The 24,223-nt window shown below is 43.6% G+C and overlaps 3 protein-coding genes across 3 annotated transcripts; 2 read left to right on the plus strand and 1 right to left on the minus strand.

Moving 5' to 3' along the window:
• Window positions 1-409: 409 nt before the first annotated feature.
• Window positions 410-11,648, minus strand: kbtbd2 (kelch repeat and BTB (POZ) domain containing 2). The gene is made up of 4 exons (XM_085362019.1): window positions 11,503-11,648; window positions 8,655-9,212; window positions 4,788-4,953; window positions 410-4,576 (listed from the first exon to the last, which is right to left on the minus strand). Exons 2-4 carry the CDS (start codon window positions 8,825-8,827, stop codon window positions 3,017-3,019), a joined length of 1,899 nt encoding a protein of 632 aa, XP_085218145.1. The 5' UTR covers window positions 8,828-9,212; window positions 11,503-11,648; the 3' UTR covers window positions 410-3,016.
• A 1,049-nt stretch (window positions 11,649-12,697) lies between these two features.
• On the plus strand, window positions 12,698-15,178 carry buc (bucky ball). The gene is made up of 6 exons (XM_085362166.1): window positions 12,698-12,704; window positions 12,810-12,962; window positions 13,057-14,511; window positions 14,595-14,651; window positions 14,972-15,058; window positions 15,147-15,178. Exons 1-6 carry the CDS (start codon window positions 12,698-12,700, stop codon window positions 15,176-15,178), a joined length of 1,791 nt encoding a protein of 596 aa, XP_085218292.1.
• A 3,309-nt stretch (window positions 15,179-18,487) lies between these two features.
• Window positions 18,488-23,293, plus strand: LOC146625363 (uncharacterized). The gene is made up of 4 exons (XM_085362020.1): window positions 18,488-18,743; window positions 20,309-22,405; window positions 22,481-22,579; window positions 23,265-23,293. Exons 1-4 carry the CDS (start codon window positions 18,488-18,490, stop codon window positions 23,291-23,293), a joined length of 2,481 nt encoding a protein of 826 aa, XP_085218146.1.
• The last annotated feature ends 930 nt before the right edge of the window (window positions 23,294-24,223 follow it).

Consider the following 24,223-nt stretch of genomic DNA (forward strand, 5'->3'; position numbering starts at 1 on the left):
AAGGTTCGTCATGAAGCACCTGTGCTCATGTTTTAAAAAAAAAAAAAAAAAAAAAAAAAAAAGGAGGAAGACCCCTTCCCTCCTCTAACCCCGCCCCTCTCCACTTCTGCTAGTGGTTGGCGGGACAGTTTCCTTAGCAAAAAATCCCAAGGCTAGCCCGCTCCTCTCACAACCAATCAGCAGCAAGATTCCTCGATATTCACTTCGGAAAATGTAATTCAATAGGGGAAAAAAAAAAAAAAAAAAAAAACAACCCACAATCACACTACAGTAAAGTCTGATATTAATTTAAAAGAAAAAAAAAACCTAATACAAAATAGACCTGGTTATTTCCCCACACTAGAACAGTTTTCTTTTAAACATATGAAAAATAGATATTCTATTATACATTTTATATATATTTCAGCAGCTTGGAAATAAGAAACAAAAACTTAAAAAGATGATGAGCCAGAAACCTGTTTGTACTGTGAATGGAGTTGTGTGTTGGAGAAAAACAAAGTGTCACGATCATGTCACGGCAGATCGAGTGAGGCGTTGACTGCTGGCTGTGTGGAAGACCGGTGTGCAAACCAACTCGAGGAACAGGCAGCGGCGGCGTGAGGGCAGAGGACAGAGAGGTGAGGGAGGAGAGGCGACGGGTGGCTGAACCTGCAGTCACCCTCTCTCGCTTTTAAAAACAGCCTCTCTGGCCTTTCCCAAAAACCGCAGCCTCTGCTTCCCTCGTCTGCAGGCCTTTTGAGGAAATAAGTTTTTTGAAAAAGGAAAACTCTGCTGGAAATTAAACTTCACCTGCTTTGTGACTGCAAGAGAGGAAAAAAAAATAAAAAAATAAAAAAAAGTAAACCAGTGTTACTGAAATTTGAAGATGTAAGCTTAAACTCTTAGATTAGAAACTATTTCATTACCTCTGCAAAAAAAGTTAAAGAAAAGCAGCAAATCTTATAAAAGCTGAAAGCAGAGAATGACGCAGTTAAAATCTAATACAACTCTTTTTTAAAATTAAGAGTCAAACATTTTCTGTTTTAAGAATCAAATGGGGAGAACTGCTGCTTTTCTACACTTTTGCACTCTACACTCACTTTTGACTGACTTTAACTATGTTAACTTAACGTCTGAAATCAGCTTCTTTTGCACAGAGCAAAAGAAAAATGTTAAAGTGGATCAAACTGAGGTTCTCATGCTGTAAAGCCAGATTTTCTGCAGAGTATTCCTTCATCAGTAATGAGAGAAGAGGGGGGGAAAGAACAGGAGCGGAGAGAGGGGGAAGCAACAATCTAATAAGGGGCTTTGGGGGGTAATTTTGGTACAGTTGCCATTGACATTTGAGTAGATTTACAAGTGCATCATTATCCTCATCATCATCTGCATCTGCTGACGTTTAGATTATCATATTGTAGGAACTAGAGCCTGAACGACGCTGGATCTTTTGGTGTGGATGCTCTTTTTTTTTTAAATTAAAAATTCTGTATATTGGTGTATATATACACACACACACACACACACACACACACACAATATTAGAACCACCTGCCTGAAGATCAAACAGCTTTGACACCACTGCATTGTACTGCAAAGAGAACTATGATCATGATTTTAGGATAAGTTATAACACCAAAGCTAAAGTGATGTGATGCGTGTCTCCTACCAGTGAGTGGCAGTAATGGACCTAGAGGCTGCTGCACACAACGAAGCACGAAAAGCCAGCGGTGACTTAACGGCTGTCAACGTAAACGAAAATGAGATTTGACACAAACTCCGCCAGGTGAAACTAACAAACTGTGCCACAACTGTTGAGTAATTCCCAGTGAATATAAGAGTGCATCGTGCCTTGAAACGACCAGAAACCTCCAAAGAGTAAACGGAACTGAGGTGCAGAGCAAACTTTGCCAAGTGAAACTGAAACAAAACAAACTGTGTTACAACTGTTATGAACAGTGATATAATACTGAATAGTTCCCAGTGAATATCAGTGTGTACAGTGGCTTGAAATAACCATCATTGGAACGAAAAATAAATAAAAGATCAGCTTTAACGTTGTGGCTGATCGGTGGAAATACAAACCTGGAGCATTTCAGATTGTTCTCATTATTTATCATGGTTAAAATTACTTTTGGAGGCAGATCGCCGATTGCCTGACCACGTTTCAAAGCTGTGATTCCTACTCTGCTACATGTGCTGCTGACAGTGCTGAGTGAATGTAAACCATGAGTCCAGTGTTTCTCATGCAGACATGGGCAAAAAACTTCCATAAATTTAAACGCTCTTATTTTCAAAGCCCACTCCCTTCCCACCTCATGTTTCCCTACTGGCTGGCTCACTGTTGTGGTGGTCCTTGCCTCTCCAGCCTTTCCCCCTGTGGTAGATTTGGACAGCTGCTGGCACTGGTCAGCAGCTGTCCAAACCGAGTGATGAGAGACTCACCGGAGAGGCAGCTGAATATATTGCACTGTTATTTATCACAGAGACCACAGCAATTGAAAACTGCAGAGGAGCACCTTATAAAACAGTAATATTTATTTTACTCATTTCAGAATGTGACCACCACAAACAGAAACGAAATCTGCAGGAAACACTGGAGTCTGAGTTGCTTGGACGCCTGAATGACCTCAAACTTTGTTTTTTGTGTTACGTTCGTAGAAAAATATCGGACAAGACACGTGCCAATTGGGCACCAGCTGATATCGGTCGGGCTCTAGTTGGAACAGTATGACAAATGTAGGAAAATCTAAACACATTTCACTGGCAAAAAAAGAAAAATAAGAAACCAATGAACACGGGGAAAACATTTTTTTAAGATTACTAGTAATTTTGAGGGGGCGTTTTTTGTTGTTGCTCCAAACTTGTTTTGGGCTGCTCATCAGCAACAGCCTCTGAAGTCCAGAGCTCCCTCTACAATACAGAAAGTCAAACCCTTTTGTTTTCTAGAGTTCCAATGAGCCCCCTCCCCTTATTGTTTATTCCTTGGTAATATAGTCTCCTGCTTTAGACGGAGAGATAGGGGAGGGGTGCTTATGAGCTATACGTTAGGGAGGGCCACCAGCTCACCGTCCACCTCGAACTCCTCTGCGCCATCGGGGGAGAAGAGGTATGTTGGGGGTTTCCAGGGGGATTCCTCCAAACAGGAGGGATACAGCTTCCCCACCGCACAGCGGAAGTCCTTGCCTAGATCCCAGAGCACACGTTCCGACACGGGCTGCCGCAGGAACCAACGGTCGAGCTCCACGTCATACTGATAGATGGCATACTTGGCACGCTCGTTCATGTGGGTTTCACGCATGAAAATGCAGAGCGAGTTGAGCAGCACCACGGCCCGCACGCACGGGTCGGAGTAGCGCTTGGCAGGGATATTCGCCGCCAGACGCCACTCATTCTTCTTGACATCATAAATCTCCACAGTAACTGAGGAGCCGTCAATGGTGCTCGTTGGCAGACGGATGCCGGAGTTGCTGACAACGTGGAGCCCGCCGATGTAGAAGATGAGGTCGCCGAAGGCGGCTGCAGATGCAAAACAGCGGCTTGTCTTGCGCATGGCCATCTCCATCCAGGTGTCGGCTCGTGGCAGGTAGCAGTACATCAAATCGTGGGTCATGACGTATATGCAGTTATGCGCCACCACCGAGGTGCTCCAGTTCCAGGCGAAGGGTAGGGGGCTCATCATGGTCCACTCGTCCTTCTCGCAGTCGTAGCGCTCCACTGTGCGTTTATTCAGCTCTCCTCCGACATTATCCCCTCCGATTGCATAGATGAAGCCGTCGCAGTAGACCAGCGTGGGTTTGATTCGAGCACACAGCATGGGGGTTTTGGGCACCCAGGAGTTTTGCTGGGCATCAAACCAGAAGAAACTATCGACTGAGCGGAACACCGCCTGTAACTTGCCACTCTTGCCATGGTTGGAGATTGAGTTTTTGAGAGGGATCTGCCCACCAGCGATGAACACGTCATTATCAGGAGTCACAAGCGTGCCCACCTTCTGCAGGTCTCCCGGGGGATTGCACAGCTTGTACACCTTCTCCGCCTGTGGGCTGTAACACACTACTGTAGTAGGCACGTTCGAAGAAAATACATAACCGTCACTGTGGGTTTCTGACATGGCCTCCATGAAGATCAGCATCTCCTCCTTAGTCATGCCTAACCGTGGCTTGAAGAACTTGGGCATGGATTTGTAGAGGCCCTGAACCACCACAGACTTGTCGTTAGGCGGCAGACCCTGGAACCAGGCGCGCTGGGTCACCTCAGACAGTGCATCTATGCGAATCTGACTCAGAACCGAGGACAGGTGCTGTGATCGTGCCTCCATATTATACTCCAACCACAGCATAGCAGCCTCGCGCACAGTCTCCTCTTTTTCGACGTTGAGGTTGTCACTACTCAGGATGTCTATGAGCAGCTCGTGGGACAGCTGGAGGAAGGTCTCCTGTCGGTACACTTTGGGGAACTTGTGCTCCACCATGCGCTTGGCGCTCTGCTTCAGCTCACTACAGCTGTAGAGGTCACCGATGCTCAGCATGCGGACGCAATTCTCAGCGTTGATCTTCTTCACCAGGTAGTCTCTGCACTGCAGCAAGACATCCTCAACCTAAATAGGAGAATAAAGGATGTGTCTTTAGTTTTAGTCTTCTTCATATTCTTATCTTTAAAGATACAAAATAAGGATAGAATTTATCGAGGCCACTACCAGAGCACTACTTTCAGTGGCGGATTGATACAAATTCAGATCAACAACAGAGCTCTTTGGCACAGAGAAATAGCACAGGTTGTTCCTTTTCTTTGTCCTTCACTGCACTGACCTGCAGGAAGCAGGCGGTCTCGTAGAGTGGCTCTACTGTGCTGTCGCTGATGGCCAGGTTGCCCGTATAGGCGTACGTGATGATGATCTGCAGGGTGGCCGCGTCCACGTTCCTCAAGTGGACGTGGGTTTGCGTGCTCTCGCTGAGGCCGCTCATGAACATTGCCCTGCGAGTGAAAGACCAGAACAACAGTGAGACGACAGTCAACGCAGCAGCCGATGTAAGAGGAAGTGAAACAGCGAGATCTCATGTCAACTGAGGTTCACTGGTGTTCATGAAGATATGAAATTTTAATCATATGCATCACCCAATTTAAAAAATAAATAAATAATATGAACAGAAAACATTTTCCACACCATCTTAATCATAACTCAGAGCAAGATAACAGATACAATGAGCTCTGATGGAGAGGAGCCTGCTTTATCCAGTTTGTACTTTCCTCTCTTTCTACAGGTAACTCTGGCATTATAGCTGCCAGTTATCTAACATACTAATATGACACCCGTTTACTGACTTCTTAATATCTGTATAAAATTTCCAAACTAAGTTCAGCATTTCCCACACAAAGGCTTCACTTTAAAGTAAGTTTGTCACCTCCTTTTAACATTTCTGTTCAAATTATGTCTGACTGAAACACAGGACTGACAATTCTTTATCCATCTGTCAGGTTCTAATCGTGAGTCATTAATATGAAAACAATTATTAATCCAAAACTGATCCTGTTTAACGGGGCAAACATCCTGAGACACAAAAATCGGTGAAACAAACCATTTCTTACACCAGTAACGGCACATGCATGCTGGGTAACAGTAACTAACAACTGGTTGTGTTATGTCATGCATCTTTATATTATAAAATTATATGAAGACCAACTTATCCAAAAGTCACATTAAAGATACCGTGACCTACAAGAACACCAATGATAGAATTTCAGGTCAGCTGAGTTTCCTCCAACTTCATCACCTTGGGCTGCCTCTGCTCTGGAGCATCACTCCAACCTACTTCATGTATTTTTACATGAAGTCACCAAGGCTGAAGAGCAGACCAGCTTAAGTTATTTTCACCAAGTACCTTTGACAAAACAGCTCCAACTCTTTGTATTGGAGTTCATAATCTGTGGTAAACACTGCAGCATCACCGATTTACCTGGAACAGATGTTACTGCTGTCTTGTTGAACACTAATAAGCTTGTTTCACTAATACCAGATGACAAAAGGCGACAAGCAACACCCAGCACCTGGCTGGTAGTCTCCAACCCCCACATTGCATCAGCAGCCTCGGTGGGATGCCCACGCTGCCATGTTGTCATTCATCAGCAGCTGGCGCGAATCAGAGCCTCTTTACTGCATCAGTTCATTCAGATTTACAAATCTGAGAAACAGTTAGTGGCTTGAGATGGTAATTTACATTTATTTGGATTCTGTGCTAGATACAGAGTGTTCAGAGGCACCGTGTATTACTGCACAACTACTATTTTGGGGAGGCCGAAAGCACTAACACTTCATTTCCTTATGCCCACTTAAAATCCAGAGAATCCCCTGCTCTAAAAAACATCCGGAAGATAATTCGCAGTCACTGGTTGGAGGATTTGAAGCCCTTTGTGCTTGAATATATCAGCTTTTTGACATTGTGGTGAGCACTGTTGAATGTTGTTCAAGGGTGATAAACAGCTGACTACAACATGCTGCTCTAATTTTTATTTTTCAAAGCAATCACTGTATGAAAAAGAAAGAACTGCTCTGCCCACCTGAACACTGGCTTTTGGGGGCTGTGTGTCTGTGTGCTGATCACAACAGCGACCAAACCTGCCAGCCTGTATTACGCAATCCTGCAGGCATACCCCTGCACACCCCCACCTCCCTTGTTTCCCCACTTTTTGCTCTCCATCTTTCACCAGGACCTACGTGACCAGACTTTCCCCCTATAAACACAAGCGCTCTGCACAGACGCCCTCCATTCCTTGAAGAGAGGCATGCGTGGAGAGAAAGAGGAGGAATACGCTCCACTTTAAAGAGAAAGTGCTGCGACACCTCTACACCCCGAAGGGGAAACATTTCCCATGTTCACACCAGATAACGACTGCATGGGAAACGGTTGTGAGAGGTTTGAATTGATGGGAGGTTTTTCTTGGAGTGCATGCAATGAGACAGGAAGGAGGTAGATGGTGTGTTCAAATGCTGCAGGAGCTCCCATCATGCACAGAATCTTATTCACTACACTGCACACTCTTTATCATGCAATGTGGTGTGGACAAATGAGGTCTCGGGGGGCTTTGATTGATATGTTTGCTTCATTTTTTCCCCCCATGCATAAATATTTCAGTGCCCGTACCACAAAGCAGGTTCAAAACCAGCATCTACCTACCTTATCACTGAACTTAGCTTAACATCAACAATCAGGCAAAAGCTCAATTTCTATTTCTGCACCGAATCCATGTAGAGTTATTGATGCAACTTCTGTAAATGGCCAACACTCCTCTAAAAATTCACCACTCAAACCCTGGTTCACGGTGGAGTTTCTCTTTAAATTCATTCTCTTCCAGTTGATTTGAAAAATGACAAGAGAAGAAGAAAAAGCAGGAAATGATTTATCAAATCAAACAATTTTGATCACTACAGGCACTACGTGTGATAACAGCCATGTATGTGCCAGTAATAATTCTCAGTTACTGCGATTCCTAGTAGCAATAGGAAATCTGGACAACGTGATAAACATGCACATAACACTTCCACTGCAGGTTAAACACATAATGAGGGGGTATCCAAAACCACCTAGCAAGTTTTGTTTGTCCAACATCCAAGTAGAATCCATGGCTAAAGACATCCACATACTTGCTGGATACGCCGCGACAATCATCACTGCTTGCAGCTTTATTTTAATCCGTTCTTACTTCTGCAGGTTTGTCACCGTGTGAGAAATTGAAGACATGCATCTCCTAATGTTTGAGTTAGCTGAGCAGGTGGTTTGATTTATGGGGTCTTGCAAACTTTAACCTTCCAATGTTTGACTTTAAATACAGTCATGAGCACTACTACTGGCAACTCTAGAAATTGTCTAGATTGTCTCCATCTCTGCTGACAGCTACATCATCTTTACATCAGCATCAACTCTCTGCCTCCATCTGTGTCTGTCCCGGGCTACATGTTGGCTCCTTCCCTTTTAGCTCGGCCGTGGTACATAGTGCAGACCAGAGCAGTTCAGTCCCTTAGTTTGGGCTCAAGCAGACCATCTTTTACACCTGTCTTCCTGGTGAAGGCTTTAATCAGAAACTGCTGCCCAAAAAACAAAAAACGTTTTTGTTGATAAAACAGACTACTTCTGTCGAACAGGCGGACACTAAAATGCATTTTACAGTTAATACTCACCTATTTTTAAAATGCATGCTGTCTAGTCCTGATGACAGCATGCATTTTAATAAGACGGTGTCTCAAAAACATGGCTTCCTTCATATTTTTAATACCACCACGATGAGCCTCTTCATTTTAATTACCACACTTTCGTTAATCAGAATCATCTTTTTTTTGGCCAAGTTCGTTCACACAAACAAGGAATTTGACTTCCTTCAGCTTGTGCTTGCTTGACAAACATTTTTCCTGGTTATTTATGTCAAACCCTCAACTGGTGTAGAGGACATTCCAGCACTCAAGTAACCCCATCCACTTGTTTTGTATAGAGCAGGTAACACTTGCTCTACTACAAGATGCATTATTCATTAAAACTGAGGGAGGTGAGCACCCACAGACCTCACCAGGCTACATAAAGACAGCATGCATACATCTCTTCGCATTTAGAGTCACATGCAGCCTGAGGCTGTTAAAAGCAGACGCGCACAACGCGAGTTATTCCATCCCCGTGAGGCGCACTCACCTGAAATAGGAGCTACACGTGGCCAGGACCATCTTGTGACACGGGAACTCCGTGTCCTCCACCAGCAGCACAACGTCAGTCAGTAACTTCTGTTCATAGAAGAACTTGAGCTGCTCCAGCAGGGAGACAGCGTAGTCCGTGTTGACCGGCCTTCGCTCACTGAGATCCGACATGGTCGCATCCCATGAATCCCGCCCCAGTTTTGAAAAGTAACGCAGCCGGCAGAACCGGACTCCAGCCAACCAGGAGAAAAAGTTACAATCTTAAAGATTCAAGAGGATAAATGGGGAAGGGGGAGTGGGCAGGGGCCAACTCTTTAATGACTCCCCAAGCCCAAGTGGAGGCGTACAACACCTATGTCGAAAAATATCTGTTGCTCCTTCTGCTAGAGATGTGCCAAAAGCTGAGCATCACCACGAGGCATCCAGAGGAAGGGGGTCCGGGTTGAGGAACGGGCTGTTTCCCCCTTGTGGGCTTCCTATTTGTTGTCTGAGGTCATGCAGTGAGGCACTGGGGAGTGGAGGTAGAGAGAGAGCGAGCTGCTACATCAGTGCTTGTCTGTAAAAAAAGAAAAAAGGAAGCGTGAGTCTCACATGCAGAGAAACCGGCAGTAGAGGAAAAATAAGAAATCTACAAACTCTTTACATTCCTCTGATTTTCTTTAGGTTGTCTGAGCATTGAACACCCGATTCGCTACCCGAGAAACATATACGTTTCAAAATCTGTAATGGTTTTTTATTTTTTGTGCAAAGGCACTGTTTCCCACACTAAATTCTGTTGTATGAAGTGATTTGGTGACATGACATGATGATGGTGAAGATGGTAAATAATTACACCCCAAAATTCACAAAAATATGCAATCACTGCTTAGTGACTTAGACGATGAAACAACAAGAGATGCATGGATCTAATATTTGTATTGAATATTGGTCTGACTCAAAAGATTGGGCTGGATAGAAATGTTATATTACAAAACTAGAGAGAGTGCAATTGAACCGAGTCTGATATTAGCTTACAAAAAGATTCCCAGTCACTCAATTTAATTTAACACTGGTATGGAATTGCTACTCAACATCGACAAATTCCCAAAGCCAAGCACCTGTATCGCGCTGGAACTGGTAAGAGTAGGAAAAAGCCAGAAAACAGCCTGGCTAGAAACTACCCAAAACCCTTCTAAGAAACAAGACAGCATTTGAATTACATGGATTCACAGTTTTTTTTGTAAAATTGTTATTGAAAGGCTACAATGTGTCCATTTTTAATAGTCCCTTTGTAACTCCAGGTGTAGCAGTCACAAAAGACATGTTTTGTTGTTTGCTGGTGTACAGCATGGCTTCTCCATTGGTGCAAGGGGTTACCACAGGCTCCTAACTTTTATGTAGCACAGTTTTTACACCAAACGCCCTGTCATAACACAATCCTAAAGTAAACCACCTTCACAGGAAACCCAAGTTTAACTCTGATGTTATCTGGATAAGATCAACTGGTTTACGGTACAGACCTCAGGGGTCACCGAATAGTTAGGTGAGTGCGTTAAAGTCTTCACCAGTCACCAGATCCTAACTCTACCTAATACCTTAAAGAGTTTCTGGATTTTAAAGCACTCTCAATAATCACCAAACCATTTTGCCTGATCTGATCTCATTTCACCTTTGTTCACAGCTGTCAATTAAACAAAAAATGAGTGAAAATCCTCAGGAAATAACAATGTTTAAAAAAAAAAAAAAAAAAAAAAAGTTCTATATGCAGTTACATCACCAGTAGCAGTGCCAAGAAGCAAGGAAGATGGGTCACCACATTTTGCCAGAAAAAATTAAAAAAAAAAGCCTTACTAAGCCACACTGAAGCAGGGGTTTTCCAGCTCCAATTAGTCACCTGTCTTGAACCTCAACCTCACCCAGGTCTATGAAAATCTACCTTGGAGTATAAGCCGCAAAGGTGATGTTATTAAGAAAAGAAAAAACCCCCCGCTAATAATCTTTACCTAACATATGTTACATCAGTCTGCAGGCTAACGGATTCGGGGTTATGCATCGGTGCAATTTACTAGCACGTTCCACACACCGCGGAAAAACACTCTGCTGATGCAGAATCTAAGATCATCTATCTATATTAACAGCTGTCAACTGTCAAGATTGATACAACTCCATCCACATTTATGCGTCTACAGGGTTTCTTCCACTTAATGCGGGCCCAATCTGCACGCAACACCTTGGAAAACGTGCTTTTTACGCAGCCAGCCAGCCACCAAGGACGCAGTCAGCCTCACAGCCTGCTAACAGGTTATCCTGCAGATAAATACTGAGATATTTTTTCAGTCCGGCCAAACATTTTTCGGACCACACTGAAACTGGACTGCTAGCTTCGTTAGCACGTTCCACCACGTCCAAAACAAACCCCGGTGCTGTCTAAAACATGGAGCCGTTAGCCAGATGTTGAAGTTGGCAAACACCACGGGGCTATGTTTCTTACGTGTACCTCCACAGAGGTGGTCCCCCATCTGTTGATTACGATAGCTAGACATCTAGCCTCTATGTAACGTTATATCACTGGCTCAAGTAGTCACCCGCGGCAAGTTAGCAACTATAGCTTCCCCATTAGCTTCGTAGTTCCGGTGTACCTTACAGTTAGCTAGCGAGAAGGATGAGCCGGCAGTTATAGTTAGAAAATCACGGATATAATATCATCAACTCAGCAAAGAAGCTGCTATGAAAAAAAGGGCGTTATAGCAGTAGCTAACGAGAGTGGTCATGTTGCTAACACGCACACAAACTGCTAGGCTAGCTGCTAAATAAGCTGAGCCACTTCTCGCGAAGAACCCCTAAAAAACAACAAAAATTTAGCTTACTGTAAACCTTAGCAGGATCCACACTCTAAACCGTCACGGGATTTCTTCCCATCAACAGAAGGCGTGCAGTGATCTCCCCGTGCCGAGCTGAGACGCTGTGTGGAAGGTCCGAGCAGCGGACAACCTTTTTACGCATCATAAGCGCCTCCAAGACAAGAGGCCAACAGAGGATACTGCGCCTGCGCCGGAATCAAGCGAGCTGCGTCCTCTGATGAAGAGACAAACAGCGACCCCTGCAGGACTGAGACAGACACTGCACCTGAGAAAAACAATTATGGACATTTATTTTAGAACCACCGACAAGAGCAAAGTCCCCTGCATTCTTATTTATTAAAAACATTTATTTATTAACACTTAACAATAAAACCCTAGTATTTTATTGATATTTACAATAATAGATAATATAATTTTCATTAATCTTACGGATCTAAATATATAGGCAAATAATTATATGTGACATTAGAATTAAGCTTTTAATAAAAGATTTGGCTCTACAAAGAAACAATCAAATAAGCAAATAAATACACAGAATCAAAAACAAAAAGACGTTTTTAAAGGATATCATATTAACCATATTTATTCGTGAGTTTTAGTATTCATTAGCCATGATCTCTTTGTACTATTCTGAGCCCTTTTTAAAATCGATATTTTCCTTAACTGACTTTGTTCGATTTTTGTTTAATTATGTCTCCCTTCGGCTAATAAAATAAAATACAATAAAATAAAATAACTGTCATGTCGATGTCGGGTGTTGGTCTGAATTTGGCATGTTCAGACATAACTGTCCGGCGTAACATAATTTAATTGACTTATTTACTGATGCCGACTCTTTATTTTGTGTGTCCGTTTTAGGTTGTAACCCCCTGGAATAAATCCTAACTATTCATTTATTTACAGGTCGCGATGCTGATTTCTCCGTTTGCACCTGAATCAGGCAGCCCTGCAGGAGTTGCAGCTGTTTCCTATATGACTGATTAACGGAGATGTTTCAGCTTTGGTTTATGGTCGCGTCATGTGGACCTGAGTGGGAAGCCTCTTTACCGTTGTTTGTTTAGAGGAACTTTAACTATAGAAGGAGAAAAAAAGCAAACAAACGAACGAGTTTAATTTCCAGAAGCTTGGGGATGTTTATGTGGCTGTTTTAATCCCTCTGGAGGTTTTATTTCTGACAGGCTGAGCAAGAAGGAGAAAGAAAATGGACGGTAAAGGCAGCCTTAAGTATCTCATCTCATGCTGATTAAACCTTTAATTTAATAATGGATTATTTACTTATTGCTTGTTAATGATCTTAAAACACATTTTTGTAGATGCAAGCAAACAGCCACAATCATTTGGGAGTGGACAACAGAGAAATCACCATCCCAGACCTTTTTTCTATGTCCAGCCACCATCTCAGCCCTGCTACCTCTATCCACAGTGGCAGCTCAACAACCCATACAGTCACTTTGGTCTGCCTGGAGGTATGTACACTCATCCACTGTTGCATTAAACCTGCAGATGGTGCATGCAGCTTCATTGCCATTCATTCCCTTTATCTTCTCACCATCCTCCCAGCTTTTAACTTTGGCCGCCCCTGCATGCACCCTTACCAGTACATGCAATACCCTGGCTTTGTTTTACCACATGCTCCTATTTACCCGATGGATTACAGGCGAATGTTTGAGCCTCGCTTCCACGCTCCTGTCTGGGGCGACGTACCTCGCCAGCAGCAGCATCACTACCATCCACAGCCTCATGGCCGTCGGGAAACGGCCTGCTCGGAGGCCCAAACTGACCCCAGCGACGCTATAACCAAGCTCATAGAGTGCCTGGATAAAATTAGAGCCAATGAACTGCAGGGCGCCGAACGAGAACTCGACTCCGGAATTGCGTCCCAGTCCTCAGGAATGTTTTCTCCAGAAGAAGAAAAGAAGAATGAAGAGCAGGCTCGCATGTTGCATTCAGAGTCCACTACTGTGACCTTCGGCGGATCCACTGCAGCCGATGAGTCCAGCCAAATGATCTTAGGCACCCTGAGCGCTCAGGGATGTTGGGCAGGAAGACTGGAAGAGGAATTGCCCCTCGATAGCTCCTCTGTCCATGAGGAGTGTCCTGAGGGCAAGCGGTCGGCAGTAGATGGTTTCCTCCATCTTGGGAAAGAAGTAGTCATGGATATCCAGTCAGATGTCTCAGTGACTGATCAATGTGTTCCCAGATGTGATGCCGAGGAGCCGCGTAATTCCACTCCAGCCTCACTCGCCATTTCCTCCATTCAGCCATCAGTACAGGAGTCTAAAAACAGAGACCACGTCTCAACGGTGGAACATCCAGCAGTGTCTTTGGATGAAGCCAAAGCTGATCGGAGCTACCAGATCCTCAAGCTGCCGTTCGATGATGTTTTAACACCTGGATCTGCCGGACCTGGCCACCTCTGCTCCCCGACTGCTCCTTACTACTACAACTACCTGTCCATGCAGCCAAAACACGAACGCATGAGCGTCCTTAGTCCATCTCTGGATGAACTCTCCTCCAGAGATGAAATGTTCTCCACGGATCTGGACGACGTGGACCTCTTTCCCCAGCACCACATGTACGCAGGAAGGCGGCTCACCGAGGTGATTGGTGGATCTCCCCGTGCTGCTGAGGATGTAGAGGAAGTGTGGCGGCCAGGTACGAAGAGGTATGTGTGCGCGTGTTGTGGGAAGAGCCTCGCTAAAGGGACGGGCAGGAGCAAAGTTCACAGCTCAAAGATGTACATGGACGATGCTGGAGATTCGGAGGATGAGGGCAGATATGGACGAGGGTGCGAGCAGCCCATCAGGGTGGTTGTGAGGAAGCATTCTTCACCGAGGAAGACTCACCCTTTACCACAAAGGCATCCAGCCAAGTCTTCGTATAAGAGAGGCCTGTACAAAGAGCCCACGGATGCAGTGGACCAGGACGAAGAGAGAGATGGTTGCAAACAAGAGGCAGGTGAAGGTGAGGCAGGCGAGATGGACAGCGGCGAGCTGCAGTGTAGGACATGTCAAGGTAAGTCTGAGCCAAGGACGCCTCCTTCTGTGATATTTTCAGATCCTTTCTGTTCATTGTAGTGACTCTGAACCGTCTCACAGAGAGGCTCTGCAGAGAAGATCTGACTGAAGGCGATGTGATTCCCAGGAGGAGACAAGGTGTGCAACTCGAAATGTTGTCCTTTCAAGTTTTATTGTTGCTTGGTTTTAAATTCTGCTCACCAGCATCAGCTGAGTGGTTTAGGTTTTCATAGTTTGTTTCTTATGATGTGAGCAGTGTTTGTCACATTTTAAAATAATACAATTTAAAAAAAAAAATGCAAATGCAAAATAAACCATAAACTCTTTAGTCTAATTAACTAAATAAGGTGTGTTTTTACTGTGGCATAGTTTCAGTTTTCATACATTTCTACTGTGTGCATGTTGTTTTACTAAACTTTCACTCACTGTTGTGTCTCCTGCTTGCACGGGTTGAAAAGAAACAAGTGCTCAGTGGAAAGTGATGTACCACAGGCCCAGAGATGAGGCCCGTGACGACGACGAGCTGCCACCACACTGGAACAGAGGTTAATGCGTTTTTCTTTAGTAGGTAGTTCTTCTGTTTTAGATTTCCTGTGTGAATATTTAACAGAATCTACCCTGTTGTTTATTCAGGCTCTACAGTGAGAGGGGAACCGAGATGTTAATGTCCCTTGACCGACTTTTGAACAAAGTTTGTGGATCTGTAGGTGAAATTCAGGAAAATGCTTGATGTGATGGGGTACTTTTCACTCAGTTGCAGTACTCTGTGCTGCTGTGGGGGGTCTAATATATTTATAGTGACTGACAACTGATTATATAATTTATTAAAGTGTGTTAATTTTGTTTTTCTTTTTCTCCCCCTCAGGTCCCCCCCAAAGGGTATAAATGTTCAAGGATGTGTTTGGAGATATTTGGAGCACTAGGTGAAATGCACCGCACAGGAGGCCTATTTATGTTTGGTGAAAAAAGTAAAAAAAAAGAAAGAAGTAAACCTCAGTGACACTGTCTTGCACTATTCATGATTAACAGATTTCACAGAGGTAGTAACACCCGGGGGTGTGCCATTGTTTGGGGCCAGTCCAATAAAATGTCATTATTTAATCTTTGTGGTGACTCTTTTGTTTTTAACATTTTGAATACAGGTAGGAACGAATTACCCAGGAGTAATGTTTCCTCCATACAAAACACAAAGTTTAAACAAAGCTGGCTGTATTATGTTGGCATGGAAAATATTCTCTTTTCACTTTACAATCAGCCGATCCGTTCGAGGCTGATGTTCTGCTCCCCTCAGTCTGTTTCTGAGGTTTCTCAAAAGGGATTGTTGGATTTTCTCGGTATTGTCCTGAAGACTATTAATATCAACCTGGTATTATCGAATGCCAAATTGTATTTGCAGACCCTTGAAATCACTGAAGAACAGTTTTGATTAACCTCTCAAAGGATGCTCTCCTGACCGGGGGGAGGCGGTGGGGTAGTCCAATGTTTTCTAGCTGAGCATCATTGATTGTGCTCTGGGCTTCTCTCATTCACTAGTGTGTACCTCCTTGTTTCCTGTCCTGCCTGTGAGCCTGAAGTTAATTTCTGTATTCCTTAGAACCATCAGGAGGATCTATAGTTGTGGAAGTGTTTTTACCTTCACTGGATAAAGGAGACAGTACACAGCTGGACTATACAAGCATTAGTGGATGGAGGACCGTTTAAGCAGCTCATCTGCTCATGTTTGTTATTTAATCCTTTCTTCCTCGTTTCTCCGTGTACATCTTGCCTTGTTGCATTATTTTATTAATTGAATTACAACATTAGCACTTTTACATCTGAGATCATAAAATACAGCTGTGTGAAATGTCATTTCATTTATATCACTTTAAAATGAGACTATATACCAAGCACCTGTTGCTTTGACTCCTTTTCCTTGTATCCCTTTTTCACCTCTTCTGCTTGCACCTATGGTGGGAAGAGGAGTCAAGGACACAAGAAAGTGATGGTTTCCCTTTGCTCTCTGTCCTTGAGTTTGCCCCCCAAAATCTACCTGGAACTCTGGTTGATGTTGTTGATGTTGGTTTGGAAATAATTACCTGAAGATGTGATTAAAAAAGTTCATGGTAGACACATTGCTTCATGTGTTCTTTCAAGACATGCAAGTCATATGAAAAATAAAAATACCACCTCATTATTCTGAGACAAAGGTGTAACTTCTGCCTTTATTGAGGCTTTCTGTGACTTAAGTCAAATTAATTCAACCATTAGAGCGAAGGACAGAACTAATACGTGGCTCAAGAGTTGGCAGTTCGTCTTGTAATCGGAAGGTTGCCGGTTCGAACCCAGTTTTATTTATTTAAAACTGGTGTGTAACATAAGTACAGAGCACAGGACGTTCAAAAGCAGATTTGATTAGGCCAGCATAAAGTTCAAAGTATCTAGTTCAGTTTCCTGATTTGCACTAGCGGCTTGTAAAGGGTGTACCCAGAGTCGGCTCCTTTCTCTCCAAAAGAGAGGGTTGGTGTGGTAGAGCAGGATGTTTAGGATGGGGTGAGATGGACACAGATGAGCTGGTGTGGTGACCCCTAAAGTGAGCAGCTGAAGGAAGTAGTTAAGAAAACAGATGTATGATAAAGAATCTGCACAACCTTATGTTGATGGTTTGTTGCTTTGAACTGTTGGATGCTATCGCATTTTCCTTTCTTTTAGTGTATCCTCTATTAAAAGAGGTCGTCTCGTTAGCTGTTAAAGAACTCACTTATTCTCATTATGGCTGCACAGACATATTTCACTCAGAAGCTTTCCTAAAAGAACCAAAACAATTATTTGAATCCAGCTGTGAGCTGAGAGCTGGAGTGCATGGAGCCTGGTGACCTCGAGAATGCCTCCCTGCTTTTTGGTGATGGTCCTGGCTGTATTGGGTTCTCCAGGCCACGAGTGTGAACTGGAAATAATACTGTACATCTAAATAAAAATCAGCAGACTCTGCTGGGGCTTTTATTCATCTTGTGTAATACAAGATGTTCAAAGTTTCAAGGAAAACCTACAACTATTTAGCGATCCATTGCATTTAGAATTTGTCCCAGGTTTGCTGGTCCTTTGAAGACTGTGTAAAAACACTAGTGTTGGTGTCTGCATTTACAACCTTTCAATACAATAAAAGAAAGTTTCTGTGAATTATCAGTTAGCTTTTCAGTCTCCACATGCGAAACAGGGTGAGAAAAAGAAGTACGTGAGAAAAAGGGTGCGTTTTTTTCTTTAATGCCTTCATAGAACGCCTCTTCCAGTAGCAGTGCTGATTTAAAATCACTGCAAAGTCAACAAAACGGTCTGTTAGTTTATTCTTCATGGATAATGCCATCTTTAAACACTGCTCAAGGCTACTTAATGAGCTCCCATCTAAACTCATAATTGGCTCTTCAGGGGTCAAACGTGAATATCACACAGGGCTTGTGGATGCATGCTTTGCATTTTACTGCTGCTCAGCTCCAAGTAAGGGGGAACTTAACGAAGACGCTAAAAATGACAAGATGAGCTGCTTTGCGTCTTTTATCAATGCTACTCTCATCAGGTAGATCACGTCAATGAGCAGCAGCTCTGTTCCATTAGAGCCACTCAGCTTCTCACCTCCCCTGTCACCTGTTTTGGGTCAGTGGAAGTCATCAGTCTTACTTTCTCCACGTCTCTGATCTATTATCTGCCTTTTTCACAGGTGAGCTGATGCAGAGTGGGAGGGGATCTTTGGAAACAAACATTTCTCATTGGCTTTTAATGCAAATTGCTTAACTTTAACTGGACAATTGTCACCTGGCACTAAAATGCCAGCCTGGCCTTAATCGCACACACTTGATTTCCTATTTAACCCGCAGAGGAGGTGTGTTGGCTGCTTAGTGGATAACCCTTATGCAAGTAGGTACAAGTCGCTTTTAGTCTGTCAAAGGGTATTGCGGTAACAAGGTATCAATAATTATTTTGATTCTTCTCTTTGTTCAGATATGGAGGCAGCAACGTCTACCTTGCAATATTCACACAGTTTGGGCCCCCGTGGTCCAAACCCACTGAGTGCAGCTCAGCCGTCCCAGGGGCCCCAACAACCGGCTCCAGGGGCTCCACGTGCTGAGGAGCAGCAACACAAACCTTTCTTCTACATACAGCCCTCGCAGCCATACATGCCCATGCAGAGTCTGCAGTGGCCTGTACCGATGCCCATGCCTGTGTCCTACAATCCATACTATGGTTACCCAGGTTTAGGTAAGCTTAACTCAACTGTTAGTGCTTTTTAATGTGACTAATGAGAGTTTTGGGACTCAAGTTCCTTGTGTAGATGTTGAACATTATTCAAGCCTGTGAAACCTCTAAATGCTGTCAGTTCTCAGAACCTGTTTAATAAATGGGTTTTCTGCTTGTTTCTGAATATGGTGAAATTAATTAGGAATTAAATGTTAGGGAATAATTGAGAGGAGTGAAATCTAATCCCCTGTATCTAATTCTTTTTCTTACTTAATCCTGTAGCTGTCTGCTTAAAATCCTCATTAAATAACACTTATTTCACAAAAGGTGTGTAATTATATTTCAGAAATTTGTATCTGGCAAGCTGTCTAGACTTTATCTCACAATGTGCGTTTCAATATCTTCAAATGCTAAATCCTGCAACTTTTGTCTTTCCCTGAAGTGCCAACATGACCCTTTGTGTCAACTATGAGAGAACCCCTGCCCGCTAATCCACTCATTTCATTAAGTACACCTTGCTAGTACTTGGTCACTTTAAAAAAAAAGAAGAAAAAAAAGAAATCCCAATTCAGTGCTGCCTAAATCGCTAATGCTCCACATTTAACACTCCTCAGAGATTTCAGCCCATTAACATGATGGCATCATACAGCTGCACATCCAGGGTAAGAATCTGCTGATCAATCACATCCCAAAGGTTCTCTATTGGATGTGGATCTGGGGAATGTGGAGGCCATTTAAGTACACGGAGCCATGTTCAAGAAGCTCATTTGAGTTGACTTGAGCTTTGTGATGTGGTATCCTTTTGGACACAGCAATTAGAAGATGTGTGCAGGTGTTCTTTTTTTCTACATGGTCAGCAACAATATTCAGGTAGACTGTGGTGTTTAAACAGAAGCTTGCTATTGGCTCATTAGGTATTTGCAGTAACAAGCAGCTAAACAGCTGTACCTGAAAGTGTTCAGTGTCAAACTGCTCAGTAGATATGCACTAAAGGAGTCTGATTGATGAAACAGTCTTAATCAGCAATGACCTTCTTTCCCACTGATGGTTAAATGTAGCTCTTTGAGCTGTAGTTTTTTTTTTTCTGGTGGTAATCTTTGGTTTCAGGAAGGCTGCATCAGACTTGTCTCTTTTGAATCATATCTTTAAAAAAAGCAACAATGTTTTGCCATCTGTGAGATTTAATCATCGTATGATGTCTTTGGCACTCTCCTGTGTGTCTTCACCTGTATATTGGTCATTTTTATGTAGAAAGGGGAGATGAGGAGGGTAAATACTGTGCAGTCCCACACAAGCTGACACTAGACCATCTCATTTGTTCATCAGCCCAGTATTTACTACTACAGTCAAAGCCTTGTCATTAAAATTTAAGTGCCAAACTAGGAGGGTATGCATTATGAATAGCCCTACATGGCTGTAGTTCTAATGTTTGTATTGTATTTTTATTAACATCTGCAGCAGCTGTGGTTTCAATGTTGTAGCTATGCACTAACTGGCTCCCCACGAGCAGTAGTAAACCATTGTAGTGGCAGCCTTTAACAAATTAAAATCTGAGGTATTCACTTAATCCTCTTGTCTTGTTACAGGTTTTGGGATGCCAATGATGCCACACTATCAGCCTAATCCATACATGGAGCCACCTGGCTTTGTCGTCCCACATACCCACCTTCATCTCATGGACTACAGGCGCATGCTAAACCCCCAGTATTACCAGACCATGGCCTATCACGCCCGCAGGTTGCGCTACCAACACAACTCCCCAACCAGAGAAATGACCAGCTCCGAGGTGCAAACTGAGCCACTCTCAGTGACACAGAACACCAGCACCCCAAATTCCAGAGACATGGAGTCATCCAGTGTCTTCCCAATTTGTAGCAGCAGCACCACCACCAATGTCTCCAACAGTCGGGTGCTCTCGTCAGCCTTGACTGTGGAGAGTTCTCCAGAGAGTAATGACATGGTGCCCTCGTCCACCATTAGGACGCCATCAAATGGCAGCTTTGTGATTCAAACTGAAGAGGTGAGGATTGAATGCTGCACCACACCTGTGGGACTACAGCTTCTGCACTCTCACGAGACCGCAGAAGTATCCCGTAGTTTTTCCCAGGACATGGTCCAGTGTAGCTCCATTCTCCAGGGTCACGTCCTGCAGGACGAGGGACTCTGCCTCCCTGCAGACCAGTCGGAGCAGGCACTCCAGGTTTGTCCTGATATCCTGTTAGTTGGAGCACCCAGCACAGGTGAGAATATCCCTGCTCTAGAAGAATCTGGGAACCAGATGGTCCCTGTCGTTTGCAGTTTGGAGTCTCAAGAGGCAGCATGTAGGGAAGCTGGGGTGATGAGTGAGAGAGAGCAGAGTATGACCAAGAATCCCCAACTCGAAGTCGTTCACCTGTCGTTTGATACAAGCTACCTGGATGAGTTGAGGAAGATGGAGTCTTCAGTTTGGTCCAGGGACGACACCTTGGTTCCTTCCTCAGAGTCGTTGATCCAAAATGGTCCCGCAGAGTCTCTTGAGGAAACACTGACTACTAATGAGGTGACTTCTGCAGACATGATGCTGGAAGAGGAGGCTCCTCCGGAAGATGGCACAGCTATGACTGACATGCCGCCGTTGGAAGAGGATGACCTGGGAGTAGTCTCCACTGTGCAGGATGAGATGGTGGTTGAAGCTGATATCTGCCCTATGATGGAATCACCTGTTTCGGAAGAACCTTCTAAACTAAATCTAATGTGCACGGAGATGGCGGCTGTATCCAATGTGCAGCATTTGGAGAGCTCTCCTCTTGGGGCAGATCGAAGCCAAAGCAGAACAGAAACCAGTATCCAGGATTCTCAGGACACATCCTTCGAATCATTACCTGCCTATCTCCCCTCAACTAACTGGCTAGCTGATTTTGAGAATGTCTACTACAGCAACAAGTTGCCGCAAGCTCCCAAGAAGCAGACCCGACCTCAGGGTTTAGATGTTTCTGCTCGAAGGCGAAAACTAGACCTCGAATACAAAGAACTAAATATTCGCAAGCCAAAGGAGAAATACAAACCCAAAGGCAAAGCAGATCGAAGAAGCCTTTCCGACCATGAATGCTGCCTCAGCAGAAGCTTCAATGAGAACATTTTCAGTACTCGTGTGCCAAAGAGGGAAAGACTCTGCTCCAGATGTCTGACAAAACGTAGAACCTGTATGCCTGCCAGCCCTGGACTTGACGGGCACAACTTAAAAAGAAAAGCGGTTCCCTTCCAGCAGTGGAACGACGCCCCCTTACCGACATGTGACGCATGTAAATCTCACACCAAGAGGCGGCTGATGAGGAAAGATTCTAATCCTGATCTTTGCAGTCCTCATCGGGGCCATGACACTGAGGGCGAATCCTCTGAAAACAGCTCGTGTCGCAAAGGTCAAAGGTGGAGGCCGGGTGACAATCTCAGGAAGCTCGCAGACCTTAAAAGGCCACTAGCATGTAAGCAGAACCTGGAGAAGAGTCCTGGAGCGATGTATCCAAAGCTGAGGGAGAAGAACTGTGTGTGCAATGAGCTGCAGCATCAGCCTGTTGCTTGGGAGAGGCTACACCACTGCACCACCGGGAATGCCATCCGGGAAATGGATGAGAACTGTGCTGTGCCTCTTCAGGACAACTGGAGGGATGTGGACCAGAGATACCTGATGCACAGGTGGCAAACTGGTGAGCACACAGTTTATCTAGAATTCTCTCCTTACATGCTGGTCCACATTTCTATTAACATTGTTCTGCCAACAGAGAAATCATGGATGCCTAAGAGTGACACAGATGGCTCCAAGAATGAAACCAGATCACAACACTTGAACAGACACAAGAAATCACAACCACAATCACAAGGTTTGCCTCATGTTTTACCATGCTTCAGATTTATTTTATGGTCTCAGATGTAAGAAGTGTTTGACACACCTTTATATTCAGGGTTGATTTTTAAACTAAATTCAAAACAGGGAACAGGCTGCAGTGTGACAAGATGTCGGTCGTTTTTTTAAAAATGTTGTTTTTTTTTTTAAAACAAACTGTAAAGAGCAGAACTATCATCTTAAATAACTGAAGTAACTTTTACACTTAAAAGAAGAGTTTAGAGTCCGGCTGTGTTTGAAGCCTGTTAACCTGAAGGTAAAACACTCCACAGAAGTGCATGCTTTACTATAGCTGCTCTTGTAGCCTTTGTCCACCTGATGCTTTGTAGGAATTGAGGCATCTTTCAGCATGGTGCACAGATTATTTCAAGGTTATAGGCAGGAAAACAGGAGATGAAGGGTCTCTCGTCCATATGTCCTCTTGGAGGTTTGCAGCTCAGACGAACGACAAGGATGATGTAACGGTAATTTATTTTGATGGGATGTCTGACAGTTGATTAGCCCTTAATTCTGAATATTTGGGTTGGTTTAAAAAAAACTGAGTCTTAAGTGCTCAAAATAAGAACTTTAAATATAAACAGTGTATCATTTATTACTTATTTAGAAAAAATGGTCAGATATGAACAAATGAAGTGTAAACTTTTTGTCTTTTTTTTTTGCAGGAACTCTTACCAGAGACACACGATGCTGATCTGCACAACTAGCACAAATCTCACAAAGTGAAAAAGCACTTTTTAGAAATTGATGTACACTTAATTTAAATGTTTCCCACTTTAATTGTCTGTATGTGATCACATTATTCACTATTTATTACTGCTGAATAAACACAGAATTAAGTTTTTGTCCTGCGCTTTTGTGGTTTTCAAGCTGCAGTTATGAATGTGTCCACTAGATGGACCCATTTCTATGCTAACGACACAATCCCTTACACTCGATCAGAAATGCCACTTTTCTAAAGAGCAGATTAAAATTTCTTGGAAAGTAGAACTGCTCATCAGATTTAAATTATTCAACATCTTAAAAGATTTAAGGTAATTTGAATTTTTCATCTATCAAGTGGAGACTTGATGTATCATGTTCAGATCAGTACTGGTTGTCTCAGCAGTCATTGGGGAATAAAACCTGCAACTTTTGCTGAGAGGTATGCAGTCAGCATTTACAGCCCAGACTGTTAGCTTTCAATAACTGAATTTCAAAATCCTACAAAACAGAAACCTTAGACTCTGATCAGCACAGCAAATTTTTATGAAGGTCTGACCTGTTTTGATAGACTTGGTCAATGAAGGGCCTTGAGCTGAACTGCAAGAAGCTGGCTCTCATTTGTTCTTTGTACTAATGAGCTATTAGCACCAAAAAGGTGAACTTATAATGTTTTTGGCTATTATGTGGCTACTGTAACTGGCTTGGGCTATAGGATGAATATGGAGTACTTTTAATGAAGTGAGTAGAATGGCCTGTACTAGCTGCCTTCACTTACTTGAATCAGGCCAAGTGGACACATAAAGGTAATTAAACCCACAGGGTTTGTTAGACTAGCTATAAACATGCTCACATGAAAGAATTGGGTGCTGGCCACATCTCGGTAGTTACAAACACTGGTAGGTAGGCAGCAAAGTTGAAA

The sequence above is a fragment of the Diplotaxodon limnothrissa genome, linkage group LG9 (assembly GCF_057381915.1).
Source record: "Diplotaxodon limnothrissa isolate DT_005_m linkage group LG9, D_limnothrissa_male_GT1.1, whole genome shotgun sequence".
NCBI classification, from domain to species: Eukaryota; Metazoa; Chordata; class Actinopteri; order Cichliformes; family Cichlidae; genus Diplotaxodon; species Diplotaxodon limnothrissa.